Source organism: Leptodactylus fuscus, chromosome 6 (assembly GCF_031893055.1).
Source record: "Leptodactylus fuscus isolate aLepFus1 chromosome 6, aLepFus1.hap2, whole genome shotgun sequence".
In the NCBI taxonomy this organism is placed as follows: Eukaryota; Metazoa; Chordata; class Amphibia; order Anura; family Leptodactylidae; genus Leptodactylus; species Leptodactylus fuscus.
The window spans coordinates 43,363,047-43,387,237 of record NC_134270.1 but is presented as its reverse complement, the minus strand read 5'-3'; the positions used below and the strand labels follow the sequence as shown (position 1 = coordinate 43,387,237).

The following is a 24,191-nucleotide window of genomic DNA, read 5'->3' as shown; positions in this document are numbered from 1 at the left end:
ATAAACATAATAATGATTATCTAAAATTTATGCCATTAATCCAATTCTAAAGACATTAAATATGATTTAAACAGCCAATACTGATACCAACATTACATATTAATATCTTTTCTTTTCTTTCGACATACCATCTATATGACCACCTTACCCTATACAGTTACAAATTATTAAACCATATATTCATAATTCTCCATACATTATACCAATGGTGTTACAATCTCACTTATAGCTGACAACTTAGCCACCTGCTGTCTCCCCTTCCCCCTTCTTGCTGACTCCTACCAAACCTGTATAACATGATACCTCTGCTGTGGATATACAGAGGACAATAGGAGGTGGGGGAGGGGCCTGACACTCATTGTGAATTTATCTGGTACCTGGGAAAGCTGGGTGGATTCCTCCTTAGTTAGTACAGAAACAGGAAATGACTCAGACAATGAGACAGCCAGCATACAAAATTCATCAGTGGTAATAGCTGATGTTTCCACTTGTACCTCCCCACTAGGATCAAATTTTTATATTTGCACCAAGCACCGTGAACACCTCAGTACCAATAAGAGATGTTGGCACATCGTCACTAACAAGCAATTTGGTGACAACATTTTGCCCTCTAAATTCCACATTGAGTGGCACTGTTTCCTTTAAAATGATTTTTTTTCCCTCCTAATCCAACACAAGATTGAGATTTATCAGTCCTCAGCTCATAAGGTATGTGGCATCCTTTAACAACAGAAATGGCAGCCCCTGTATCCACTAAGAAGGGGATTTCTTCCCTAATACCTTCCCTTTTATGTATTATTGCCACACCTTCTTCTGATGTTTTTGCAGGGAGGACTGGTACAGGGTTGCCAACTCCTCATTGAGGGGTGTTAGCACATTGGTCAGTGCCCTGAGCTGGGGGGTTTCCAGCTTTTAAAGACCTACAGTCCTTTCTAAAATGGCCTGGCTTCCTACAGTGATGACACTTGTAATTGTGTTTTTGTTTGCCTCCTTGTCTGTTGCGAGTTCTCTGGCCAGAATTTTTATTATTGAAGGCAAGCAATACCTTTTTCTCCTTCTCAGACCTGTGATCTAACTCAAGGCCCTTGGCAGCTTGTAATAAGGCAGGGGCTTCACTATGCCGCCATTTTGGTTTACAGGCACTTTCCTGACCACATCTAGCACATGTCCATCCATCAGGATTACCTGGAGCAGATGGTGCAGAGTTTTGCCCGTAGGGAGATGGGTTTTTCTCAGGGGGAGCATAATACATGACTCCCTCCTGTTCCTTATTTCTATACCCTTCCCTTTCTATTTCCCTGCTTACCTGCGTCCAATTATCCAATATCTCACCTAGCTTTTGATCCTGAACCCAGCCTCTGTATTGAGAGGCAAATCTTTCCCAATGGCTGCTGTTTAACACTCCATTTGCACTACATTTTGCTTTCTTCAACAGTTTATTGCATCCTCTTCCAACTGCTCTCTTCCCTGCTCTTTCTACAACTATCTCTTGGGCTGACTTCCACACTGACTGACTTTGCACTCCTCCCATTCTGTTCTGTGTGAATTCTATTCTTTCCTCCTTCCTCCTGTCTTATCCTGCTCCAAATTCCTATAAGATTTCCTCAATATAACATATACTATATCTTATTCAATGGAGACTTTAAAGATCAGTTAGAGGATTCCAGGGATCACTATTCCCCTTTTTCACGTGACTAGTCAATTTCCACAGAACCCAGATGAGAAATACAACAAATGCACAACCACAACAAGTCAGCAGAACAATTTCAGCCCAAGTTTCCATCTACTTAACACCCATACAACATACTGCTCTTAGGTTCTTTGCAAAAAGCTTGAGATATCTATATAAGGAACATATGCGTTTACCTCACACTCGGACAGGAAAACAAAAGTCCTTAGAAACACAGATCGGATTGGTAAGAAAAAAGTTCTTACCTGCAGCGCTGACTTTTGTTGGATCTGTGGTCTCAGGAACTTCTGTAATCACTGGTTGTCCGAGGGATCAGCAAACCGTCTCCTTATTTCTCAAGCCCCACGTTGGGCGCCAGGTTTGTTGGGGATATCAAGCGGTCCCCATAATAAGAGTATGTTGCAGGGTTCCAAATTAAATAATTAATTAACAGGCCTAGATGGGCTACCACCCATTGGGTCTGGAGAAGCCACACACACACACACAGCTGATAGTGTGTCAAGTGAGTTCTGATTTTAATAGTGCAAAAAGGCAGTTTAAATACAATACAGACAAAAGTAGGTTGGACTATTCTAATGACATAACATTGTAGAGTTTTAACATAAACCTGGCACATGACTATTGGCTAAAGGCCCAATGTATTTTGCATCTCATTACAGCTTTCCAGACTAGGATGGACTTTGTCCTTAAACACAAAGTTTCAAAATACTTATGTGTGAACTGACATCTCACACTATGTCTATATGTATATATCATGGCAAGATAGAGAAGATTACATGCTGGTGCCAATCAATTCCAACCTTGAAGATAACGAATAGGCTACATAAACTCTAAGTATATACACTCTCTAAGTGTATACATCGAGTAAAGAGATAAGAGATATACAAATAGTCAGTTGCATCTTCAAAAGATGAGACCCTTGAGATAGACAAAGATAAGGATTCATCTACACAGCATTCCTTAACCACCCAAAAATGGCCTCTTGAACTTTAAACAGACATTCTCATACACTTTATATGAAAAAGGTATCAAGATGGCTGACAAAATACAAAGATGGAGGACTTAACTCTAACATCCTGGGTGGTGTTAGGTAGGACCTGTAAACCCTGAACTGCTAGATCTACACCAGGGCTAGGAGCGCTAGACGCCGTTCCAGCTTGTAGATCTGCAGCAGGTATGGTCTCTGAGATAGCCTATGTGTACTGTCTGTTTTCATGTATGGCTGTGTGCAGAAGAATGTTCTAAAACTTCCGTGGTGGCCCCTAGCTGTCGCAGGGGTAAATGTGTGTGTTTGCTGGCCTGGGGTGAGTGTTAACCCTTGGCAGCCGTGTGTGTTTCACTTGTAATGGTGCACCTGGCCAGTGAGCTAAACTGGCAGGGTTTTAGTTGCACCTTGTTCACATAGTGTCACACAGTACATATTGTTCACATTTAGTTCAGGCTGCAGTGTCTTTGCAGTAGTTCACATTGAGTTAGGCTGCAGTGTTCTGCAGTAGTTCACATTGATTTTCACACTGCAGAGTCTTCGCAGTAGTTCACATTTGAGTTCAGCCATACAGCCGCCCACCATTAGGCCTGTGGACCTCACTGTAATGTTCTACAGCTAAGAGGTTCTGTTGTTTCAAAAAATATTTATATATATACACAGAACCGTAAAAGCCAGTAAGATGAAAGAAATCTTCTTTATTAGTGTCAGGTACACAACTCATGTAAACCTCATTGTCAAGTGTAAAATGGACATCAACTCAACTCACAAACATTCATCTTTAAACAGACATATTTTATAAGCACTCTTAAGCTCCCCCTAGTGTTAGCTGCTGGCAGACAGAATTTTAACATGTTTTGTGGACCTTTTGTTGTGGTAACTTTGGGCTCGTTGGGACTCTTACTGATTGTACAGTGACAGCCTATGTTAAGGAAAACTCCTTTGGGCCAAAGCTCCATGTAGTGAGCCACAGCTAAAAAGCGCTGCAGTAAAAAAATGCTGTGGAAATGCATTGCAGTTTTTCACAAAAAGGTTGCAGTTTTCCTGTGCATACTTTCTTTTTCAATTATACTTATATGGAAACCGCCATTGTTTCCGTAGGTATAATTGACATGCTGCAATTTCTAAAACGCAACAGTTTTTGATATCGCCGCATGTCCACTGCAGATATATTTCTGCATTGTGTGGATGGGATTAGCCAATTCAGCAGCACAGTGGCTCAGTGGTCAGCGCTGGGTTCAAATCCTGCCAAGGACAACATCTGCAAGGAGTTCATATGTTCTCCATATGTTTCCTTCCACATCCCAAAGACTTACAGATAGGGAAAAAAAATCCTATCCACTTTACAGGTATTGTAAACTGCCACGTTTTTCCCGCCACAGCTACAGTTTAATGGAAATCCACAGATACTGTAACACAGAGATTGCTGAATGACAAACTCATCCCTGCCACAAAAGTTGTTTGCAAAAAAGCGAACATATAGAGCTGCAAACAGTAAAGCATACAGGACCCACAGCTAATAATGTAATTCTAGATTTCAGTTTCCAAGGGCGTTACTATTGAAAGTCTGCAAGAGAAATGGTTGCTAAGTAAGCAAATGGGATCCAGTACGGAAGCTTTAGAGCACCCATATGTTACACAGCTGACATTTTATCTATGGACCAGTACTTTGCTCTGTCTGCCGCTTGACTTAGGTCCCCCAGGTGTCTCCGCTGAAGGCATTAGTAAACAAAGTTAAGCTGTTCTTGGAGGGGATCTTGAAAACATGGCCTAGTTTCCACTTCAGCGCGGGAATTTTTCTTCCTACAGTAAATCAGAGCATTTAGCAAGTCATGAAGTTTTACGGCTCCCCGAAGGGAAGACTTTACTTTTACCCAATTATGGAGCGCACCACAAGTCGGCACATCCTTCCCCCAGCAATGTGTGCAGCCCCTGAGGTATATAAAATAATAAGTATGCTAGCACTGATGCCCATACTGATGCTAGCATATATATCTAAATATTGTCTGTTGCCAGATAGTGTGCCTAAAAAATATAGTATTGGCACCCTATAGCTCCCTCTTGCTGTATGATTTTTTATATAAAATAATAACAAGAGGTAAATGCAGAAGAGGAGACTGCAACGTAATTGTCCCCCTAACACGGTGACTTACTATGAAGTGCGACAAGAGCTCAGCTACCAATACTAATGTATAACCACGTTCTGTCTATCTAATTTAATCTAATCTCCTGTTATCTATCTATATATCTACAGTGTATCATTTATAACGATTTATTTATCAATATAATATATTATCTATTATCTATCTATCTATCTATCTATCTATCTATCTATCTATCTATCTATCTATCTATCATTCATACTATCTATTTACAGCATCTATCTATCTATCTATCTATCTATCTATCTATCTATCTATCTATCTATCTATCTATCTGAAATTAATGGCTCAGGAATGACTGGGGGTAGAGACATCAGTGGAGGTACACTTATTGAAGAAGGCAAAGAGTTGGAGTTGGAGGAGGTGGCGAAATAACATCATCAGTATCAGTAGACTATGCCAACTAGTGGGGCTGTTTTGATGTATATAACAGGATGCTGATGGTGGCTATTATACTCTACACCACTGTCAACATGGTTAAAAAAGGGACCGGATTGAGGAGTGGAAAAAGGATTGCAATGAGAATAAGGATGTCTCATAATTACTGTCAGAAACCTGTCATGATGACTGTAAGAAGGACTGTTATATCAACTGTAAGAAGGACTATCATTATGACTATAAGAAGCACTGTTATAATGACTGTAAGAAGGAGTATTATAAGGACTGTAAGAAGGACTGTTATAAGGACTGTAAGAAGGACTATTATAGGGACTGTAAGAAGGACTGTTGTAATGACTGTAAGAAGGAGTATTATAAGGACTGTAAGAAGGACTGTTATAATGACAGTAAGAAGGACTATTATAGGGACTGTAAGAAGGACTATTATAAGGACTGTAAGAGGGACTATTATAAGGACTGTAAGAAGAACTATTATAAGGACTGTAAGAAGGACTATTATAAGGACTGTAAGAAGGACTGTTGTAATGACTCTAAGAAGGACTGTTATAAGGACTGTAAGAAGGACTATTATAGGGACTGTAAGAAGGACTATTATAAGGACTGTAAGAGGGACTATTATAAGGACTGTAAGAAGGACTGTTATAAGGACTGTAAGAAGGACTATTATAGGGACTGTAAGAAGGACTGTTGTAATGACTGTAAGAATGAGTATTATAAGGACTGTAAGAAGGACTGTTATAATGACTGTAAGAAGGACTATTATAAGGACTGTAAGAAGGACTATTATAAGGACTGTAAGAAGGACTGTTGTAATGACTATAAGAAGGACTGTTATAATGACTGTAAGAAGGACTATTATAGGGACTGTAAGAAGGACTGTTGTAATGACTATAAGAAGGGCTGTTATAATGACTGTAAGAAGGACTATTATAAGGACTGTTATCAGGAAGGACTGTTATTATGACAGTAAGATGGATGTTATAAAGGGCTTTGAATAAACTATAAGTAAAACGCTGAATTCTCTGTTACTACTGTAGTCTTACATTCAGTTCAGGGTCTGAATGTTACAAAGTTGTTTGCTCATGTTGGGTTCCATGTTGTATGTTCTTACAGTAATCCTTAGGTAAAGAGATCCATGAAATCCTGCTTGGGCTCTTCACAGCCATGGCTCTCGCTATCTACCACAGCAATCACTTGGATAATTAAGGATTTTATTAATTAATGTATAATATGAACCTCCATATTCCTTAGAAAGTCAATGTGCAATTCAGAAAACTAGGATTAATAGCGGATAATTAGCATAAATTGATGCTCATTACCATAATTGTTAAAAAACAACATTTCCATAATTGGAACCAGTGATAAGTGTAAAGGTAAAAAGCTGAGACGTGATCCCTCTAATCCGCCCGAGGTCATTGCTGCACCTAGAAAACAAGTATTTATTGGTCCGCACCTTCGTCAGTAAATTCTCACAGTTGACATCACTTATTTTGTAGCTTTGTAGATCTCTGGCAATCGCTTTTGGCTGTAATTATAGAGAAGAAGCCGGGAACAAATGATTAATATTCAGGAAGTTCTAGTAAATATTTAATGGAAAGACACAAATAATAAGACAAACGGAGAGTCTATAAGAGGGGAAGTGGCAGCTGCAACGGCGGGTCTAACTATAAGTGATCATGTTAGGAGAGACAGAGCAATGATGTTTAAAAATGGAGATTTTACTTTTGTATCTGATATTATATTACTGAAATCATATGCCGAGGTGAGATAAGCTACAAACAGCAGGTCCTAAAAGTACTGCATTGAATGGAACCCAGTCAGTTTTTTTAAAAGTTTTTACTCGGTTAAGAGATGTCTATCTTATATGTGGCTATATGTAGCCTTGCAATGGTTGTATTGTAAATTGAAGCCTGTCAAAAATTTTGCTAACATGTTGAGATATTGTATGGAATCTGTTGCATGAGAAGTTAAAGTCCGTGACCAAATTGGATACATCTGCAAAATATTGTAGCAATGTTACTTCTGACCGCAACTTATTTTTGGTTTAAAACCTTAAAAGTCAGTTCACACGGAGGAATTTGCTACAGATTCCGTCCCCAAACCTGGAGCAGATTCCTCCTGAACCCGCCTTTCATTGTTTGCAATGGGAGGCAGAGATCACAGCAGGACATGGAAAAAAAGATGCGTCCTGCTCGATCTTGTCCCAGATTCCGGGATCTGCGGCTCAAGATTCCCTCCTGTTTAGGCCCATTCATCTGGGCTTAATAGAGAGTTGGATGCTGCGTTGGAACAGCATCCAGTCTCGGCTAGCCCATGCAAAAACGCTGGTGGCAGAAAATGCAGACCAATTTCCTCTTCATTTTCCGCCATGTGAATGGACCCTTAGTATGTTACTACTGACACATTTACACTTAGAGATGGGTGAGTCGGTTTGTAACAAGTTGGGTTCACGTTGAATATTCCCAATTGTTTGTTTTATTATGAAACCAAACAAATGGAGATTTATCTTAGACAAAAATGGCTGCCGCATTATACTCTGGGGCCTCTTCAGATAATAGGTAGTGGCCCAGGGAGGTGAATAACTTTCCATTACCTCTCCTGGGCCTCCTCTCGACACCCAGCACTCTTCTATGACCGTCTTGGTTCTCAGTGGGGACCTGGACATGCCAAGTCTAATGACATCATAACACTCAGCTTGTCCATGGAATCACTGGTGACCCAATCACAGGCCTCAATTGTGTCCCCAAGGCCAATGACATCACAGAATGGCATCACAAAGAGGCCCAGGAGAGGTAATGGAAGGGTACCATGAATGGGTTTTTGTTATTTTTTACACCTCCCCTGGGCCTCCTTCTTTTATACTCTGGGGTCTGAAGAGTCACCAGATATATAATAATGTCACTGTCACTTTGACATAACGTTGACTGAGTTTGCTTAGAGAGCTAGAAATTGGATCGATAGGTTCCTGAAAGCCCTGACGGTAAACACATATTAAGCCAATTTAAAGTGTGCTTCTTACTGAACTTGTTCATCCCAAAAGGAATTGGGAACCCGAGCCACCGAACCCGAAAAAAATCTTGAGAGGTTCACCCATCACCAGTTACACTTCAATTCTGATTCGACCTCATAAATTAGGCATAAAGTAATACATTATTGTAGTTATGGGGGTTCATGGCCAGAAAAATCTGGTCACCAATCCTCAAAAAGTAAGTGGAAAAACCAAAACATAGAAATTGTGATAAACTCCAAATGTTGATTAAGAAATAACAGGTTACCATCTGTCACTATTTAGCCCAAAATTTGATATCCAGGATGTCAGGGAAGTCTTGAATAAGGTTAACCCTATAAATATTAATTTGTTGCATAAAATTGATACATTTGTCAATAACAGTATAACTGTATGTCAGTATATTATAGAGACATCTGGCGAAAAGATCTAAAAACACCTTGTGAAAACCAAAATTTGTGTCAATCTCAACACTTTTGGCCGAGGCGGTAGCTGCTAATGGATATATTACTTGTGTTTCTGCTCCTTCAGCTGGGAGTGAGAATATTTCCTCGCAGCCTTTTACAATGATTTCAGGAATGCATGAATGGTTTGAGGAGAAAGTTCAGATTGATTTTTGCTGGTACCTGCACTGAGGGAATTAGTAAGTTAATCGATTTGATTATTATTTACATGGTTAAAGTCATTCAGAACAGTCATTGCAGAAGGAAAGTGCGGAAAATCTGTATTGTGTATTGAATGAGCAGATGGCAATAAGACACTTGCCTAGAGAGTAAAGTAGTACTACTGCATTATACTTCGATAAAGCGCCATGAGATGTCTGATAGAGATGAGCGAACAGTGAAATGTTAGAAATTCGATTCGAGTAGCCGCTCAATACTCGACTGTTCGATCGAATATCGAACCCCATTATAGTCTATGGGGAAAAAATACTCATTAAGGGGGAAACCACTATTCAAATCAGGAGGGTCACTAAGTCCACTATGACACCACAGGAAATGATGCCAACACCCTGGAATGCAACTAGGACAGCAGGGGAAGCATGTCTGGGGGCATCTAACTTGCCCAAGTCACTGTATTACGTCGGGATCCCTGCCAGCTTGCGATATGCGGGAGCTGACTTTTTCCCATAGGAATGTATTGACCAGCGTTGATTGGCCGAATGCCATACAGAGTACAGCATTCGGCCAGTCAACGCTGGTTCTGCCAAAGGCTCGTCTGTGAGGAGGCGGAGTCTAAGATCGGACCAGAATGGAGACTGCTGTGGACCGATCTTAGACTCCGCTTCCTCCGGCAGAACCAGCGTTGATTGGCCAAATGCTGTACTCTGTATGGCATTCGGCCAATCAACACTGATCAATGCACTCCTATGCCGAGATGTAGCAGTGCTGGCCGTGCGCTCAGCTCGGCTACACCGGAGATGCAGCTGAGCTGAGCGCACGGCCAGCACTGCTACACCAGAGATGTGAATCCTGCTGCACACTCAGCTCTGCTGCATCCAAGTTGGAGACGATTTTGCAGTGGAATGCAGTTGGATGATACTCAAAGTGACATCTTAGTATCATCCAAGTGCGTTTAGTTATGCCCTTACCCCTTTGGTGGCTTCCGATACATTCCATTCCAATGACACAGAGCAGGATAGGACCTTATCTATTTTCATAAGAAGATAACAGACCCTTGCATGACACTCAGGCGTGTACATGAAACCACAGGGACAATAGATTCCAAAACATATAAATAAAAGATTTTGGGAAAACCCTATTAACACTGGCGTCTTAATAAACAGCCCAAGTGGTGCCGGCAACGGGAGATTTATGAAAAGCATAAGAAATAAGAAAGCTCTAGGGCGAGGCTTCCCCACCCCATGACATCCACATTCACACAGTGTGGCAGGTGAGATGTGGATGGGGGCTTATAGCACACATTTAGCACAAGAAAGGACCTTGCTCCAAACCTGCACCTCAATCTTATTCCTCTTGTAGACAAGCAGATGGTCAAGTTCTAGATGGCAGGTACATTCCACTGAAGTGGCTGGTATACATGAGGTGACTGGCTGGAGTATGGCTCCAGGATTTAAGAGTGGTTGCGAACCCAAGCCTATGCTCCAGTCCTGGTTTTTCTGGCTGACCCAAGTGGTCAGCTATTAAAGACCTGAGGTTGCCCATGGGAGGGGGTGTGGTTGTCTCTTGTAGGAGAACCTGGTTAGACACACTGCCTTATGTGTCTGAAGGAACAACTTAAACAAATCCCCTGGTGTGTGGGTGAGAAAAACCTTGGAAATTTACTTTCTTGTACCTGAAGTAAGGACTGCTTATATTATTTGAATTTATCCTTTGTGCTGGAGCAAGCTATTTTGAGTTATCCGTTTTGCTGAAGAAAGCCAATTTGTTTTATTTACTGCTGGACTGTCTGAACTGTTACCAATAAACCTACACGTGTGAGCTGAACACCTTTGCCTCCGTCTGATTGTCCCAGCAACTTACCTTCTCTGAAGGTCCTGCATTTACACTCTATACCAGAAAACTATGTAATCCCCCCATTGTCTTTATTTCATTACCCATATTCTATATCTTGTTGGCCCTTGTTGGGGTCTCCCCTGACATTCAGCATCTGGGAACATGCCCTCAAGCTTATACTCCTGGTTTATGGGTACATGGCTTAATAGATTTCTCCAATAATTAATTTTCAGAGCAAACAATATATTTTATGTGGCCACAAAAAATAACAAATATATATATTATATTTATTTTTTCATCAGTTGCATCTTGCATCTGACCATGCCTTCCTTTGTGATGTCTGGGCAAGGGACGCACACACAGGGAGTTTAGCATTCATGATGACGGAAAAAAGCTGGATTATTCTCTTATTTACAGCAAGGTTAGGCAACGCTACGTAATTGGCAAAGATGAAAAATGGAAGGTTACTTTGTAAAGCGGCCGAGCTCCTTACAGTGACTAATGAGGTTCAGTCTATAATATTGTATGTCTTCTCTGATGATAATAATATCCCCTATAGTGTTATTCCAGTTACTACGGGAGTGCTGATCTTCACTGCTCCGCCATAGGGAAACAGATAAAGAAGAACAAACGGACCACATGTATTTTATCTGTTATTGAATAGCTTGTTTTATCTGGCATCAATATTGTAGTATTATAGTGAGTCTTTCCCATAAGGCTATTTTATCTCCTATTCCCCATGATCTGAATACAATGGCCATCGTAGGATCGAACAGAATATTTTGTCATGTATAGGTAACTGATGGTATTAGGAAAAAAAGACTTTCATCTTTAATGAAAAAAATAGGGGATGTGTAAATAGACTTATATGGGTTATATAGTTTCAGTGGTATAAATACATTACCAGATGGGCCCTATTGCTTCAGATGTGTTTTCCAAGGTCTATATAAACTACATAATAAAAAGATAAAGAGTTAGGATACCGTAAAAAAATCATGTACCAATAAGATCACCAATAAGATAAGATGATATTTTATTATTATTATTATCAATAGTATTATTATTATTATTATTTTTACTATTATGTTACATAAAATGCTCCCCCAAAGTATCATTCCAAAAGTACAATTTTTGTGGTATAGTACCAGATTTCTTTGGTCTATGCTATCAAATTGTTTTTCAATTTAGTTGCCTCTGAGAAATTGAAAGGCATGTGGCATGTATACATGAGTGCCCCTCAGATATAGAAAAGCACAGGAAATGGGTATTGGCGTGGATCAGGGCTTGGTAAGGGGGCATTACTGGCACTGTGTGGGGACTTTCTGCTAACTAGGATCTGAGGCTCAGTAGCCATTGATAGAGGTATCTGAGAATAGCAGGGCTGTTTTAACACAAATTGTTAGGCCCAGTGCAAAGAAATGGGCCCCCTACTTCATGACCCCTTGGAAATACCTGACTTGCACAAATTATAATGCCCCTTCAGTGGCTCCCACATAGTATAATGCCCCTTAGTGTCCCTCATACAGTACCATGCCTCCTTAGTGGTCCCATACAATTTAATGCTGCTCAGTGGCACATTACACTATAAAAAGCCCCTGCAGAGGAAACAGGCATTAACAGGCCCCTCCAGAGGTCCCTCATACATTAACCTGTCCCACCCCAGTGGCCCTTCAGACATTATATTATATTGTTATTATATTTATTGTTATATTGTTTCCCTCCACTTTGACCCTATAGTATAATGTCTCCTTTCCAGGTTGCTCCCCCAGTGTAATATAACCTTTTTTAGGTTACTCCCACAGTATAATGTCCCCTTTCCATGTCCCCCCATAGTATCAACCAAATAAAGAAAAAATAAAACCCCTAATATTCCTGGACAGTAGCTGGGAAATCAGAGTGGCTGAATGGTGAAGCAGGGAACAGGCTCCCTGCCTCACCATTGTACTCCTCTATCTGTGCCCAGATGAGTTGAAGTTGTGACATATTGGGGCAGCCCAGAACAGCGTAACAGCCCTCTGAATGCAGGAGTGCTTTGCTGTCCCAAGGGGGCCTCTGCTACCATAGGACCTGCTGCAATGCACCGTTGGCCTTATAGTTAACGTGACCCTTGCTAGTATTTGTTTAATTTGCTGTAAAATTGCTTATTGGGGATGTTTGCATGTCCGGCCCATTAAGGCCAGTGATTGATTGAAGTGGTCACATGGCTGTACATGACACCATCACTGCAGGACAAGTAAACCCAGATTGATGAAGGCCAGTGCAGCACTGGTGCCAGAGTGGCAGAGGATTTACCAGGTATTTTCTTATTTTTTATTTTAGTATATTTCCCACTGAATAATTTTTTTAAACTCTTGGAAATCCTCTTTAATAACAATTTCTGTAGAATACTTGTAAGATTTATAGAGAACAAAAAATTCAATATTTATTATCTTACTTAATCACGCCAGCGCTGTATACTTCCTCTGCACTGTCAATTTCTCTGTAAGCCTTGGCAGTCAGCCTTAAAAACCATTTCCATGGAGCTGTTTGAGACTCGATGTACCTTACTGTATTATTACTACTATTATTACTATTATTGTGGCACTAGCACATAAAGTACAGTACAATTAATAGTTCATATAAAACAGGATGATGCAATAGGAATGTTCTAGACTGTTAGTCTCAAGGTTGTCACAAACATACACACATTGCATGGCCATCAGATGGACCCATGCTGCCAGGGAAGCGCTGTCAGTGACTATTGGAACAACTGTCTATCTCTTGTATGTGAACAATGGATTTCTTCTAAAACAGGGGAGTCAAGTTTTGGAAATCTTGCATAAGCAGCAGCAAAAACACTGGGGATAACCTTGTCCCTTCTCTTCAGAAGTCCTGTAGTAACTACACAGTCTCTTACCAGGTAAAACATGGGCATGATTGTTAGGGTAGCAGACATAGTCAGTGCTATGAGTCCCAAAAATTAAGCGGACCTTGAGAACTAGTGTGCAGTCAGTGATAACCATGGATAATAGTGTGCGTTATCCCTATGCTGTAACATGACTGTGTGCACTATCCCTATGATAAAGTCAGAGGCCGTGTTCATGACCAATTGACCAATAATCCTGAGTAACTGTTGTCATACTAATTAATTTAGGCTGAGTGCCAGCAGTAAGGCAATGACTCCAGGCACACAATGTTGGTATTAGTTCCTCTATCAACCAAGGAGGAAATACTAATGCACTTTTATTAAAACAACGGGGGTCAAATAGCAGCAGAGAAAGGAAGAGAGATAACAACAACGTAAGTTTTCATATTCATTCCTGATTGGTATGGTACATCTCAATCAAACAGAAAGAGAAAGTTTAAGCAGTTCCATATATAGCCAATTGCTCTTGCTCTCCGTGGTAACCTTGGGGTGCTGTCTTCTGGCAGCAAACCAAGCATTTGTTTTTCTTGCACTCTGGAGTGCAGGTGCCATCTTGTCAATGTATTACTATACTAGCTATAACCCGCGACTTCATCCGCTGTCATCTCACCCTTGCGCAAACCACCTGCAGCGCCGCCCGTGGCCCCCCACGGCCCTTTCCTTGCGGCCGGCATGGGCCCCTCCCACAGCATCGTGGGCTGGGACCCCACTGCACTGCTGCTGCACCTCCGTTTTCCCCCCACCCGTGTCCTTGGCCCCCTCCCCCCCTTAGAGATTACAGTCCCCTCCTACATGTACCCCCTCCCCCCCTTTCCACATGTGAAATCTGGCCCCCCTACTTACCTTCTGCCCTTTGTTGCCAAACCCGCACCCCCCGGCCCCCTCAGTAGCACCAGCACCCCCCTCCCCTCCCTTAAGCATCCCACCGATCCCTGTTCCCGCAGCACTCACCATTTACATGCTGGGGAGGTGTGCGGTCCTTCCCATGGCATGTGTGTTCCCGGCCACACAGTTCGCTGGTAGGTGCGGCTGGGCTTGTTCGGGCTGTATGCGCTGCTGCATACTACACCGGCCTGAGGCAATGTGTGGCCGGCCGGCATGTCAGCAGCGTTTGGAGCGATGCCATGTTCAGCATCGGGTTCCCACGCGCTGGCCATGCTCACAATTCGGCGGCAACCTATGGGCCGCTGTGCTGGCTCCCAATCCCACCCACACACCGGCATGCGCCAATAGCAGCTGTGTGTAAGTCTCTGTGGTGACTTCATGCTCGGGCCGACAGCAGAGCAGGAGACAACCTTGGAGGGTCGAGGTGGCGTTTTGGGGTGAGTGAGACACTTTTAAAGTAGCCTATTACCCCTTTCTGGCCAATATGTAGGTGTGTGCGAAATTTCGAGTGGATCCATTCAGCCCTTCGGGTGTGATTGAGGAAAAATCATCCAAACATCCAAACACACAAACCCACAAACATCCAAAATTTTCACTTTTATAATAATAGCATTCTAGTTTCAAGCGTAAGTAACTATATCTAGCATTCAGCTTTTAAGGATAACAATGTTTTTCATACATTACATGATTATAACCTCCACACCTATACTGTGACATTACTGTGTGCATTATTGCTGTACTGTGACATCACAGTGTACATTATCTTTTCTGTAAAATCAATATGTGTTATGTGTTATGTAACGGAGACCAGAAGAAGCATATATTTGTCAGGCTTTGAAATTCCTGCGTAAGGTGGTCAAGGTAGGGTGGGGCCACATTACAGTTTTGCTACGCAGCCCTTTTTCTGAACTGCATAAAAGCTCAGTGTCCTCATCGTCAGAGACATAAAGCTTGGCTACATGCAATCTATTAACTGGATGTAATTTCTGGTTCATGTAGATATGCTGAGAGTTCCCACTAGGAGAGGGAGAGAAAGAGCTGCTTCAGTTATAATGTAAATTCAGTTCAGTTTAGTTTATCTTTATACTTTTTTTGATTTTGAAAGGGGTGGTGAGTTTTACAATCTATTTTATGGAGATGTAAAATTAGATACATATGTCTGAAAATGGACAAAATGTAATATTCAGCAAGCATCCAAATCTCACTGTCATAAATGCGACGTATACTTAGACTGCCTTGTCTGTTCTGTGTAAATATTAGAAATGAGTAAATCTGTTTGAGTGTTTATTCTGGAGTGAGGTCCTAAACAGAGATCATCTTGGAATAACTTTGGCAAATCAGAGCCTTAACATCTCCATTACCATCAATAACATATCATAGAAGTTATAGACTCAAGAACTTCTGATCTGAAGATCAAGATCAGATGCACCTTAAAGACAATGTCTAGGATAAATTATTTTCTTTTAATTTTTGCCAGGAGAGGTGAAAAAAACCCCATAAAACACAAAAACATACTCATCTGTCCCCGATGCTCCAATGCCACTCAGTGCTGCTGGTCTGATGTCTTTTTTGCCTGAAGTCTTCGCAGCTGTGACATTCCAGCTTCCTTTCCTTAGGACACTGGTTAGCCTCAGCAGTCACGTGACCTCTGAGGCCAATCAGCGGCCTAAGGAAAGGATCCAGGGGTGTCATAGGAAGTGACATCCCATGTCCTTCGCTGAGGCTGCCGATTGACGTCTGCTAGAAGAAAATATCAGAGTGGCAGGACCAGACCACGTTGGGAGGTATCAGTTTATTTTTTCACCTCCCATGGCCTAATTTTAAGAAATTATTTTATCCTGAAAACTCCTTTAAGTCAGCTTGCCATGTTGTGGCAAGACCTTCTTATTGTGTTAGAACCTGGTCAAATGTGGATCCTGTTGTCTTCTGGAGGGACAACTCAATCATCCATTTATGGTTCCATTTATACAATGCTGTCATGTCTGTTTTTCTATCCTAACTTGTTAGAATAATCTGTCTTCACCGTCACCCAGTAGCATGTCTTTACTCTCTACAGGACATGGAAATCACCATGAACTTCAACTTAATTCTAAGCAGTGCCACCATGCTACATCCATGTTCTACATTTCTTTGTAAGTCTTGTCCATCTTTCATCTATGTTTTTGTGATAACATGTATTAAAGGACCACTAAACACAGAAAAAGCCAACATATAGGCTGAGGCTCCATGTTGCGGAAAAGCAGCTCCCTTTGTTGCAGATTTTGCAGCGATTTTTTGAGCCAAAGCCAATAATGGCTATAAAAGAAATGAGAAATGTCTGGAAGTTCTCATACTTCTCCCTTCTGCGGCAACTGTATATTTTGTTCACTTTTATCAGCCATTTCTAGGTTTAGTGTTCCTTTAAATTTTTTCGAGTTTTATTTTAATCACTTGTAAATGTAACAATACTTGTGCTATTTTTATTGTGTCACATTATCATTGACGCTCTCATCATCCATTGTTACCTTTTGTACATTTACATCATTCATTGCTGCATTCACTTTCTATTAGGATTACTGTCCTTAAAGTATAAGACAACTTTTTATAAATGGATGGTACCAGTAAATATAAGACACTTTGTAATATATCCTATTTAAGATATAAGTTTCCTTCTCCATTTATCAAAGTGAGTTACTTTTTACTTATTAGTTTATGGAGGGGGGAAGAGGACGCACCCACACAACTACTCTACTATTCTGTGAGTCAAGTGCTCATGTAACACTGCTGTGCTTCAAGATAAACAATGCATACAATAAAGCAGTAGATCAATTAGCAGCCTCCTCCTCCCTCTTCCCCTCTCCATAGAGTACTGTGTGTGAGCTGGAGATGGATTCTATGTAAACAAACAGACTGATATGGAGAGAAGGAGGAAAAGAGCAATCTAATAAGTGGAGAAGGAAACAGAATTCTATAATAATATATATTACAAAGTTTCTTCTATTTACATGCACTATTCATTTCTGAAAAGATGTCTCATAATTGGAGGTTCTCTTTAATAATATCTAGCTAGCTAGCTAGCTATCATCTATCTATCATATCTATCATACCTATCTATTTAACTTGTATTTTTATAGTTGTCCAGATGTTCAGACTTCCTCCCCAGATTACTAAACATTACATGACGTCTTAGAATATGTAACTACCGATGATATTATCTTTGTGACAATATCCTTTGTTCAATGCAGCCTAGAACACTTTGGAAAAGAACTGAGTATACTTATATTGCAAGTGCAAACCTTTGAAAGCTTTAAAATTATGCACATTTCTGAATTTCTCCTCCTTTCCACTTTTGACAGGTAGAAGGAATAAAGCAAAGAACTTACAGAAGAAATCATTGATCTCTATGGAAATTCCCTAGTGAAGTGCACAGGTTTTCCCAAAGTATAGTAGATGACAGCGCACGCTCTAGTTTTCTTCTCCCCTACCATTTCCATCATGTACTTGCTTTGTTGTCTGTGTCTTCAACACTAAATTTCTCCATAGAGAGCAATGATATGACGTGAGTTTCCACTGCTGCATCTGTAAGCACTGCAAAGGATTCTCAAGAAAGTAATGGGCACATCCAGAGCTAGAGAGGAACAGATAAAGTGACCTCAGCCTGTTGTATGCAGCTTCATCTTCAGAGCTATGGCCAGTTGTGTCGCCCAAGTCTACTGACTCATGAGATGTGGTCCCTGTGACCTGTTGTCCATTATATGGCATGATTATTATATGTCTGTAACCCCTCTTACCATTAGCCCTTAATTGGACAGGGTTTCCGTCTTTAAGGTCCCTATGCTGATCTGAAGGACGGAAACCCCAACGCTAGTGTTTCTCCTCAAAAAAGAGATTCTGCAGCATCTGAGATTTTTTTGCCAGAGTCAGAGCTCTGTGACTTGTATAAATGTCTTCTAATTTACAGGTGTGGGAATATTATTCTGTATGCTATATATATCGCAGGGTTTCATCATTGCCATTGGTTGATGATGAGGCCGCTCAGAAGATCTACATTCTTTGGATGTTTCAGCTGTTGTTTTACGGAATATGCTGTTAGCATAAAACTGACTTTCTAAAGGTCAGTCTCTTCTATGTCATGTGAAATTTGTTATGCTTTGCTTATTCCGGTTAGTTATTTTTATTCCATGTAGGATGCCATGTTAAATAGTCAGGGGATCACGTGAAAGACAAAAAACTTCAGTTCAATAAAGGAATATTCTGTATAAAACTGGGGTTTTATCACCACTATGGAGGTACTATAAAGTAGCATTATATCCAGAGTAACCTGATTGCAAAATCTATATCTATTGTCTGCCATATATAATATTACTTATTCTTACATAGAAGAGGAACCAGTGTCCGTTATAGTCTATGGGGTCCCTGTGGTTTCTCTGCTAACCACTCTTTAATGTGTTCAGTATTCTGTTGGTGGGGTCCGCAAGGAATACAATAGATTGAGTTTTCATAGTTTTACTCCTTTACCTAGGAATATTAAAGTGTCACCTTCCCAACTCCAATCTGGCAGTCAGTATAAAACCCTGGATCAATGTGTCCTTAAAATCTAGAATCCATAACCTGTAATATTGTTCTCTTCAAGAAAGGCATCCAGGCCATCTTTGAACTTGCTCAGTATGACTTTATGAAGAAGGTTATTCCAGTTTTCCTTCCCAAAAACATTACTATAACTGTGTACGATATTGCAGTTGACATCCTTGAATTATTCGCATTCACACCACCGAGTTTCAGTCATGCAACTTGGTCCGTGTGTTGGCCAGATTTATCATCCTGCACCTAGCGATGCTGTTATCTATGCTGCCCCCTAGTGACATACTGCGCGCACTATAATCGGTATGGGACAGTATGGGAGTCCTAGCAGCATAGATAACTATACTGCTAAGAGTCCCTCTTCCGGCATACTGTCCAGGCCAGTAAATCCAACCAATACACCACTGAAATTCGGTCATGTGAATGTGTGGTGAAGCTAATCTACAACATAATAAAGAAACCTCCAAAACAACCAGAAAAAAACAATAAAGAAGAAATGCCATGCCTCTAGGGCCATCTATTGGAAAATACCTTTACATCAATGTCTGCTTTGGGTTTCATCCAAGTCATGGGTTCAGACCAGTATAAATGGTCGGACATTGACTTCTAGGACGACTACCTTTCAACAGAGCTGATTTGCATATGTTATGCATATATGTTAATTTATGTTTCCACTGATTAGCTGCAAACAAATATCCTAATGAGCTAAACAACATGGTTTCATGATGACTGCTTATTGGCACTTGTTTTACGTACACATTTTCCTACTCGATGCCCCGAAAAACTGGTCTATTTATGCTTTAAAAACTGACCCGAATATATTTAATGATTAGTGAAGCGCAATAATTGTTAGCAGACAGTAAAAGACACTGAGTCAGAGGAGAAACAGAGCAGAGATAATGGGAATGAGCAACCTTATTGAGTCGTAACAATCCCGAGCCGCTGCCTGTGACTTCAGTGACTCACCACCAGGACTGAATGAGTCTGCTGTCAGTAACTATTACTCCCAACACTGATTCATATAATCTGTGGGAACGCTACAACGGATCGGCTTATTGTGGGCCCACCTCCAAAACAAATGCTCTACCAAACGCCTGTACACATGTGTCCTTACTAGAGATGAGCGAACAGTGTTCTATCGAACACATGTTCGATCGGATATCAGGGTGTTCGCTATGTTCGAATCGAATCGAACACCGCGTGGTAAAGTGCGCCAAAATTCGATTCCCCTCCCACCTTCCCTGGCGCCTTTTATGCACCAATAACAGTGCAGGGGAGGTGGGACAGGAACTACGACACCGGGGGCATTGAAAAAAATTGGAAAAAGTCATTGGCTGCCGAAATCAGGTGACCTCCATTTTAGACGAATAGTGGATTTCAAATCCGGGTCATATGAGAATGTGAACTTTGTGACTATGAGACAGGGATAGCTGTACAGGCAGGGATAGCTAGGGATAACCTTTATTTAGGGGGGAATGTTATTAAAAATAACTTTTTGGGGCTCTATCGGGTGTGTAATTGTGATTTTTGTGAGATAAACTTTTTCCCATAGGGATGCATTGGCCAGCGCTGATTGGCCAGAGTACGGAACTCGACCAATCAGCGCTGGCTCTGCTGGAGGAGGCGGAGTCTAAGATCGCTCCACACCAGTCTCCATTCAGGTCCGACCTTAGACTCCGCCTCCTCCAGCAGAGCCAGCGCTGATTGGCCGAATTCCGTACTCTGGCCAATCAGCGCTGGCCAATGCATTCTATTAGCCCGATGAAGTAGAGCTGAATGTGTGTGCTAAGCACACACATTCAGTACTGCTTCATCACGCCAATACAATGCATTAGCCAGTGCTGATTGGCCAGAGTACGGAATTCGGCCAATCAGCGCTGGCTCTGCTGGAGGAGGCGGAGTCTAAGGTCGGACCTGAATGGAGACTGGTGTGGAGCAATCTTAGACTCCGCCTCCTCCAGCAGAGCCAGCGCTGATTGGTCGAGTTCCGTACTGTGGCCAATCAGCGCTGGCCAATGCATTCTATTAGCCCGATGAAGTAGAGCTGAATGTGTGTGCTTAGCACACACATTCAGCTCTACTTCATCGGGCTAATAGAATGCATTGGCCAATCAGCGCTGGCCAATGCATTCTATTAGCGTGAACTGAGTTTGCACAGGGGTTCTAGTGCACCCTCGGCTCTGCTACATCAGATTGCTACATCTGATGTAGCAGTGCCGAGTGTGCATCAGATGTGTAGTTGAGCAAAACTGACTCAGCACTGCTAAGTCTCTGCATTCGCATAGGAATGCATTGGCCAGCCTTCGGCCAATCAGCGCTGGCTCTGCCGGAAGAGGCGGAGTCTAAGGTCGGACCTGAATGGAGACTGGTGTGGAGCGATCTTAGACTCCGCCTCCTCCAGCAGAGCCAGCGCTGATTGGTCGAGTTCCGTACTCTGGCCAATCAGCACTGGCCAATGCATTTCTATGGGGAAAAGTTAGCTTGCGAAAATCGCAAACTGACAGGGATTTCCATGAAATAAAGTGACTTTTATGCCCCCAGACATGCTTCCCCTGCTGTCCCAGTGTCATTCCAGGGTGTTGGTATCATTTCCTGGGGTGTCATAGTGGACTTGGTGACCCTCCAGACATGAATTTGGGTTTCCCCCTTAACGAGTATATGTTCCCCATAGACTATAATGGGGTTCGAAACCCATTCAAACACTCGAACAGTGAGCGGCTGTTCGAATCGAATTTCGAACCTCGAACATTTTAGTGTTCGCTCATCTCTAGTCCTTACTTATCCTTCCTCTAAGCCAAATATACCCCTGGATGTATGGCACAAGATAACTAGCAAAAAAAAAAAATCATAATTTTTTTTTATGTAGATTGTGAGCCCCACAATGTACATTTTTTTCCCCCTATCAGAATGTCATTTGGAATATGGGATGGAAATCCATGCAAACACGGGGAGAACATACAAACTCCTTGCAGATGGTTTTAGATCCTTGGTGGGACTTGAACACCAGGACTCCAGCACTGCAAGTGCTTCAGTGCTAACCACTGAGCCACCGTTTGGCCTCGAATTCATAGCACTGTTTCACAAAATGTATATCCTATATGGGTGTATGGGAGGCCATCTAGGGGTTATGTTGTGGATTACAACCCTATGCTGGGAGCAAGGGCCCACACACAGGGCCCCTCTGCCCCTGTAGAAAGGGAACCTTGTCATTAGATTGGTTTGCCCCATGCCGAGCCTTATAGGCTCTGGATCTCTTATTACTCCTGGGCCCACCAAGGACCATATGGTCATCTGTGGCCCATACTGTACTTACTGCAAGTTTTCTATTAAAATGCTAGCATGCCTTCGTTGTAAACCTATAGGAGGGTCTTCTGTTTTTCAACAGATGGAACCTGACAAAGAGCTTTCTCCATGACACATGAAATACAAAAATGCACATACTTAAAGGCAATGTGTCATCAGAAAATGACTTATTATTTTAATCAAGTTTTATTTGAAAGAATTTTGAGTTTTTGTTTTTTTTTAATTTTCAAAATTATTATCTACTAGAGGGAGGACCCGGCTTCGCACGGGTATATTACATGTTATGTTTGTGTAGTGGCCTCATAAGAATTGTCCAATTTTGCACTGATGTATTTTGTATGTTGTTTGTGTGTATGTCCATAAGCGTCATGTGATTATGTATCTCATTTTGGATATCAGTGAAAAACCTGTGATCAGTTGTTATGGATACCTGGAGTAAAGCTGTATCTAATCCTTCCCCATGCAGTACTGTGTTTAGACGCAAGTATCCAATCCTTGTTGGTGTGGTACTGTGTACAGATGTGTGTATCTAATCCTCCCCCGTGTGGCATTGTGTGAAGAGGCACGTATCTAATCCTCCGGTAAATGAAACTGTGTGCAGACGTGCATATCTAATCTTACAGCATGTGGTACTATGTGCAGACGCGTGTATCTAATTCTCTGGCGTGTGGTACTGTGTGCAGACAGGTGTATCTAATCCCTGGTGTGAGGTACTGTGTGCAGATGCACGTATCTAATCCTCCCTCGTGTGGTACTGTGTGGTGAGATGCGTATCTAATTATCTGGCATGTGGTACTGTGTGCAGATGCATGTACCTAATCCTCCAAAGTGTGGTACTGTGTTCAGATGCATGTATCTAATCCTCCCCTGTGTGGTATTGTGTGAAGAGGCGCGTATATAATCCTTTGGCGTGTGGAACTGTGTGTAGACGCGCGTATCTAATCCTACAGCATGTGGTACTGTGTGCAGATGTGTGTATCTAATCTTATGGTGTGTATAACTGTGTGCAGACATGCGTATCTAATCCTCTGGAGTGTGGAACTGTATGTAGATGCGTGTATCTAATCCTACGGCATGTGATACTCTGTGCAGACGTGTGTATCTAATTCTATGGCGTGTACAACTGTGTGAAGACATGTGTATCTAATCCTCCCCTGTGTGGTATTGTGTGAAGAGGTGCGTATCTAATCCTATGGCGTGTGGAACAGTGTGTAGACGCGCGTATCCAATCCCCCGGCATGTGGTACTGTGTGCAGACACGCGTATCTAATCCTATGGCATGTGGTACTGTGTGTAGACACGCGTATCCAATCCCCCAGCATGTGGTACTGTGTGTAGACGTGCGTATCTAATCCTCCCCCGTGTGGTACTGTGTGCAGACGCGCATATCTAATCCTCCCCCGTGTGATACTGTGTGCGGAAACGCGTATTTAATTCTCTGGCTTGTGGTACTGTGTCCAGAGGCATGTATCTAATCTTCCAAAGTGTGGTACTGTGTGCACACACACGTATCTAATCCTCCCTTGTGTGGTATTGTGTGAAGAGGCGCATATCTAATCCTTCGGTGTGTGGAACTATGTGTAGACGCACGTATCTAATCCTATGGCATGTGGTACTGTGTGTAGATGCGCGTATCTAATCCTCCCCCATGTGATACTGTGTGCTGAGACGCGTATCTAATTCTCTGGCTTGTGGTACTGTGTGCAGAGGCATGCATCTAATCCTCCAAACTGTGGTACTGTGTTCACACACACGTATCTAATCCTCCCCTGTGTGGTATTGTGTGAAGAGGCGCGTATCTAATCCTTCCACTTGTGGAACTATGTGTAGACGCGCGTA

General features: G+C 41.9%; 1 protein-coding gene across 4 annotated transcripts in view; it reads left to right on the top strand.

Moving 5' to 3' along the window:
- Nucleotides 1–24,191, top strand: part of AJAP1 (adherens junctions associated protein 1) — a 235,316-nt gene that overhangs the window by 80,985 nt on the left and 130,140 nt on the right. Inside the window, exon 2 of one of the 4 annotated variants that reach the window (XM_075279812.1) lies at nucleotides 16,546–16,621. The exons of the other annotated variants lie outside the window; for them this stretch is intronic. Within the exon in view, the coding sequence (XP_075135913.1) occupies nucleotides 16,605–16,621 (17 nt within the window). The 5' untranslated portion in view covers nucleotides 16,546–16,604. The remainder of the gene's footprint in view (nucleotides 1–16,545; nucleotides 16,622–24,191) is intronic. 4 annotated transcript variants of the gene reach the window in all.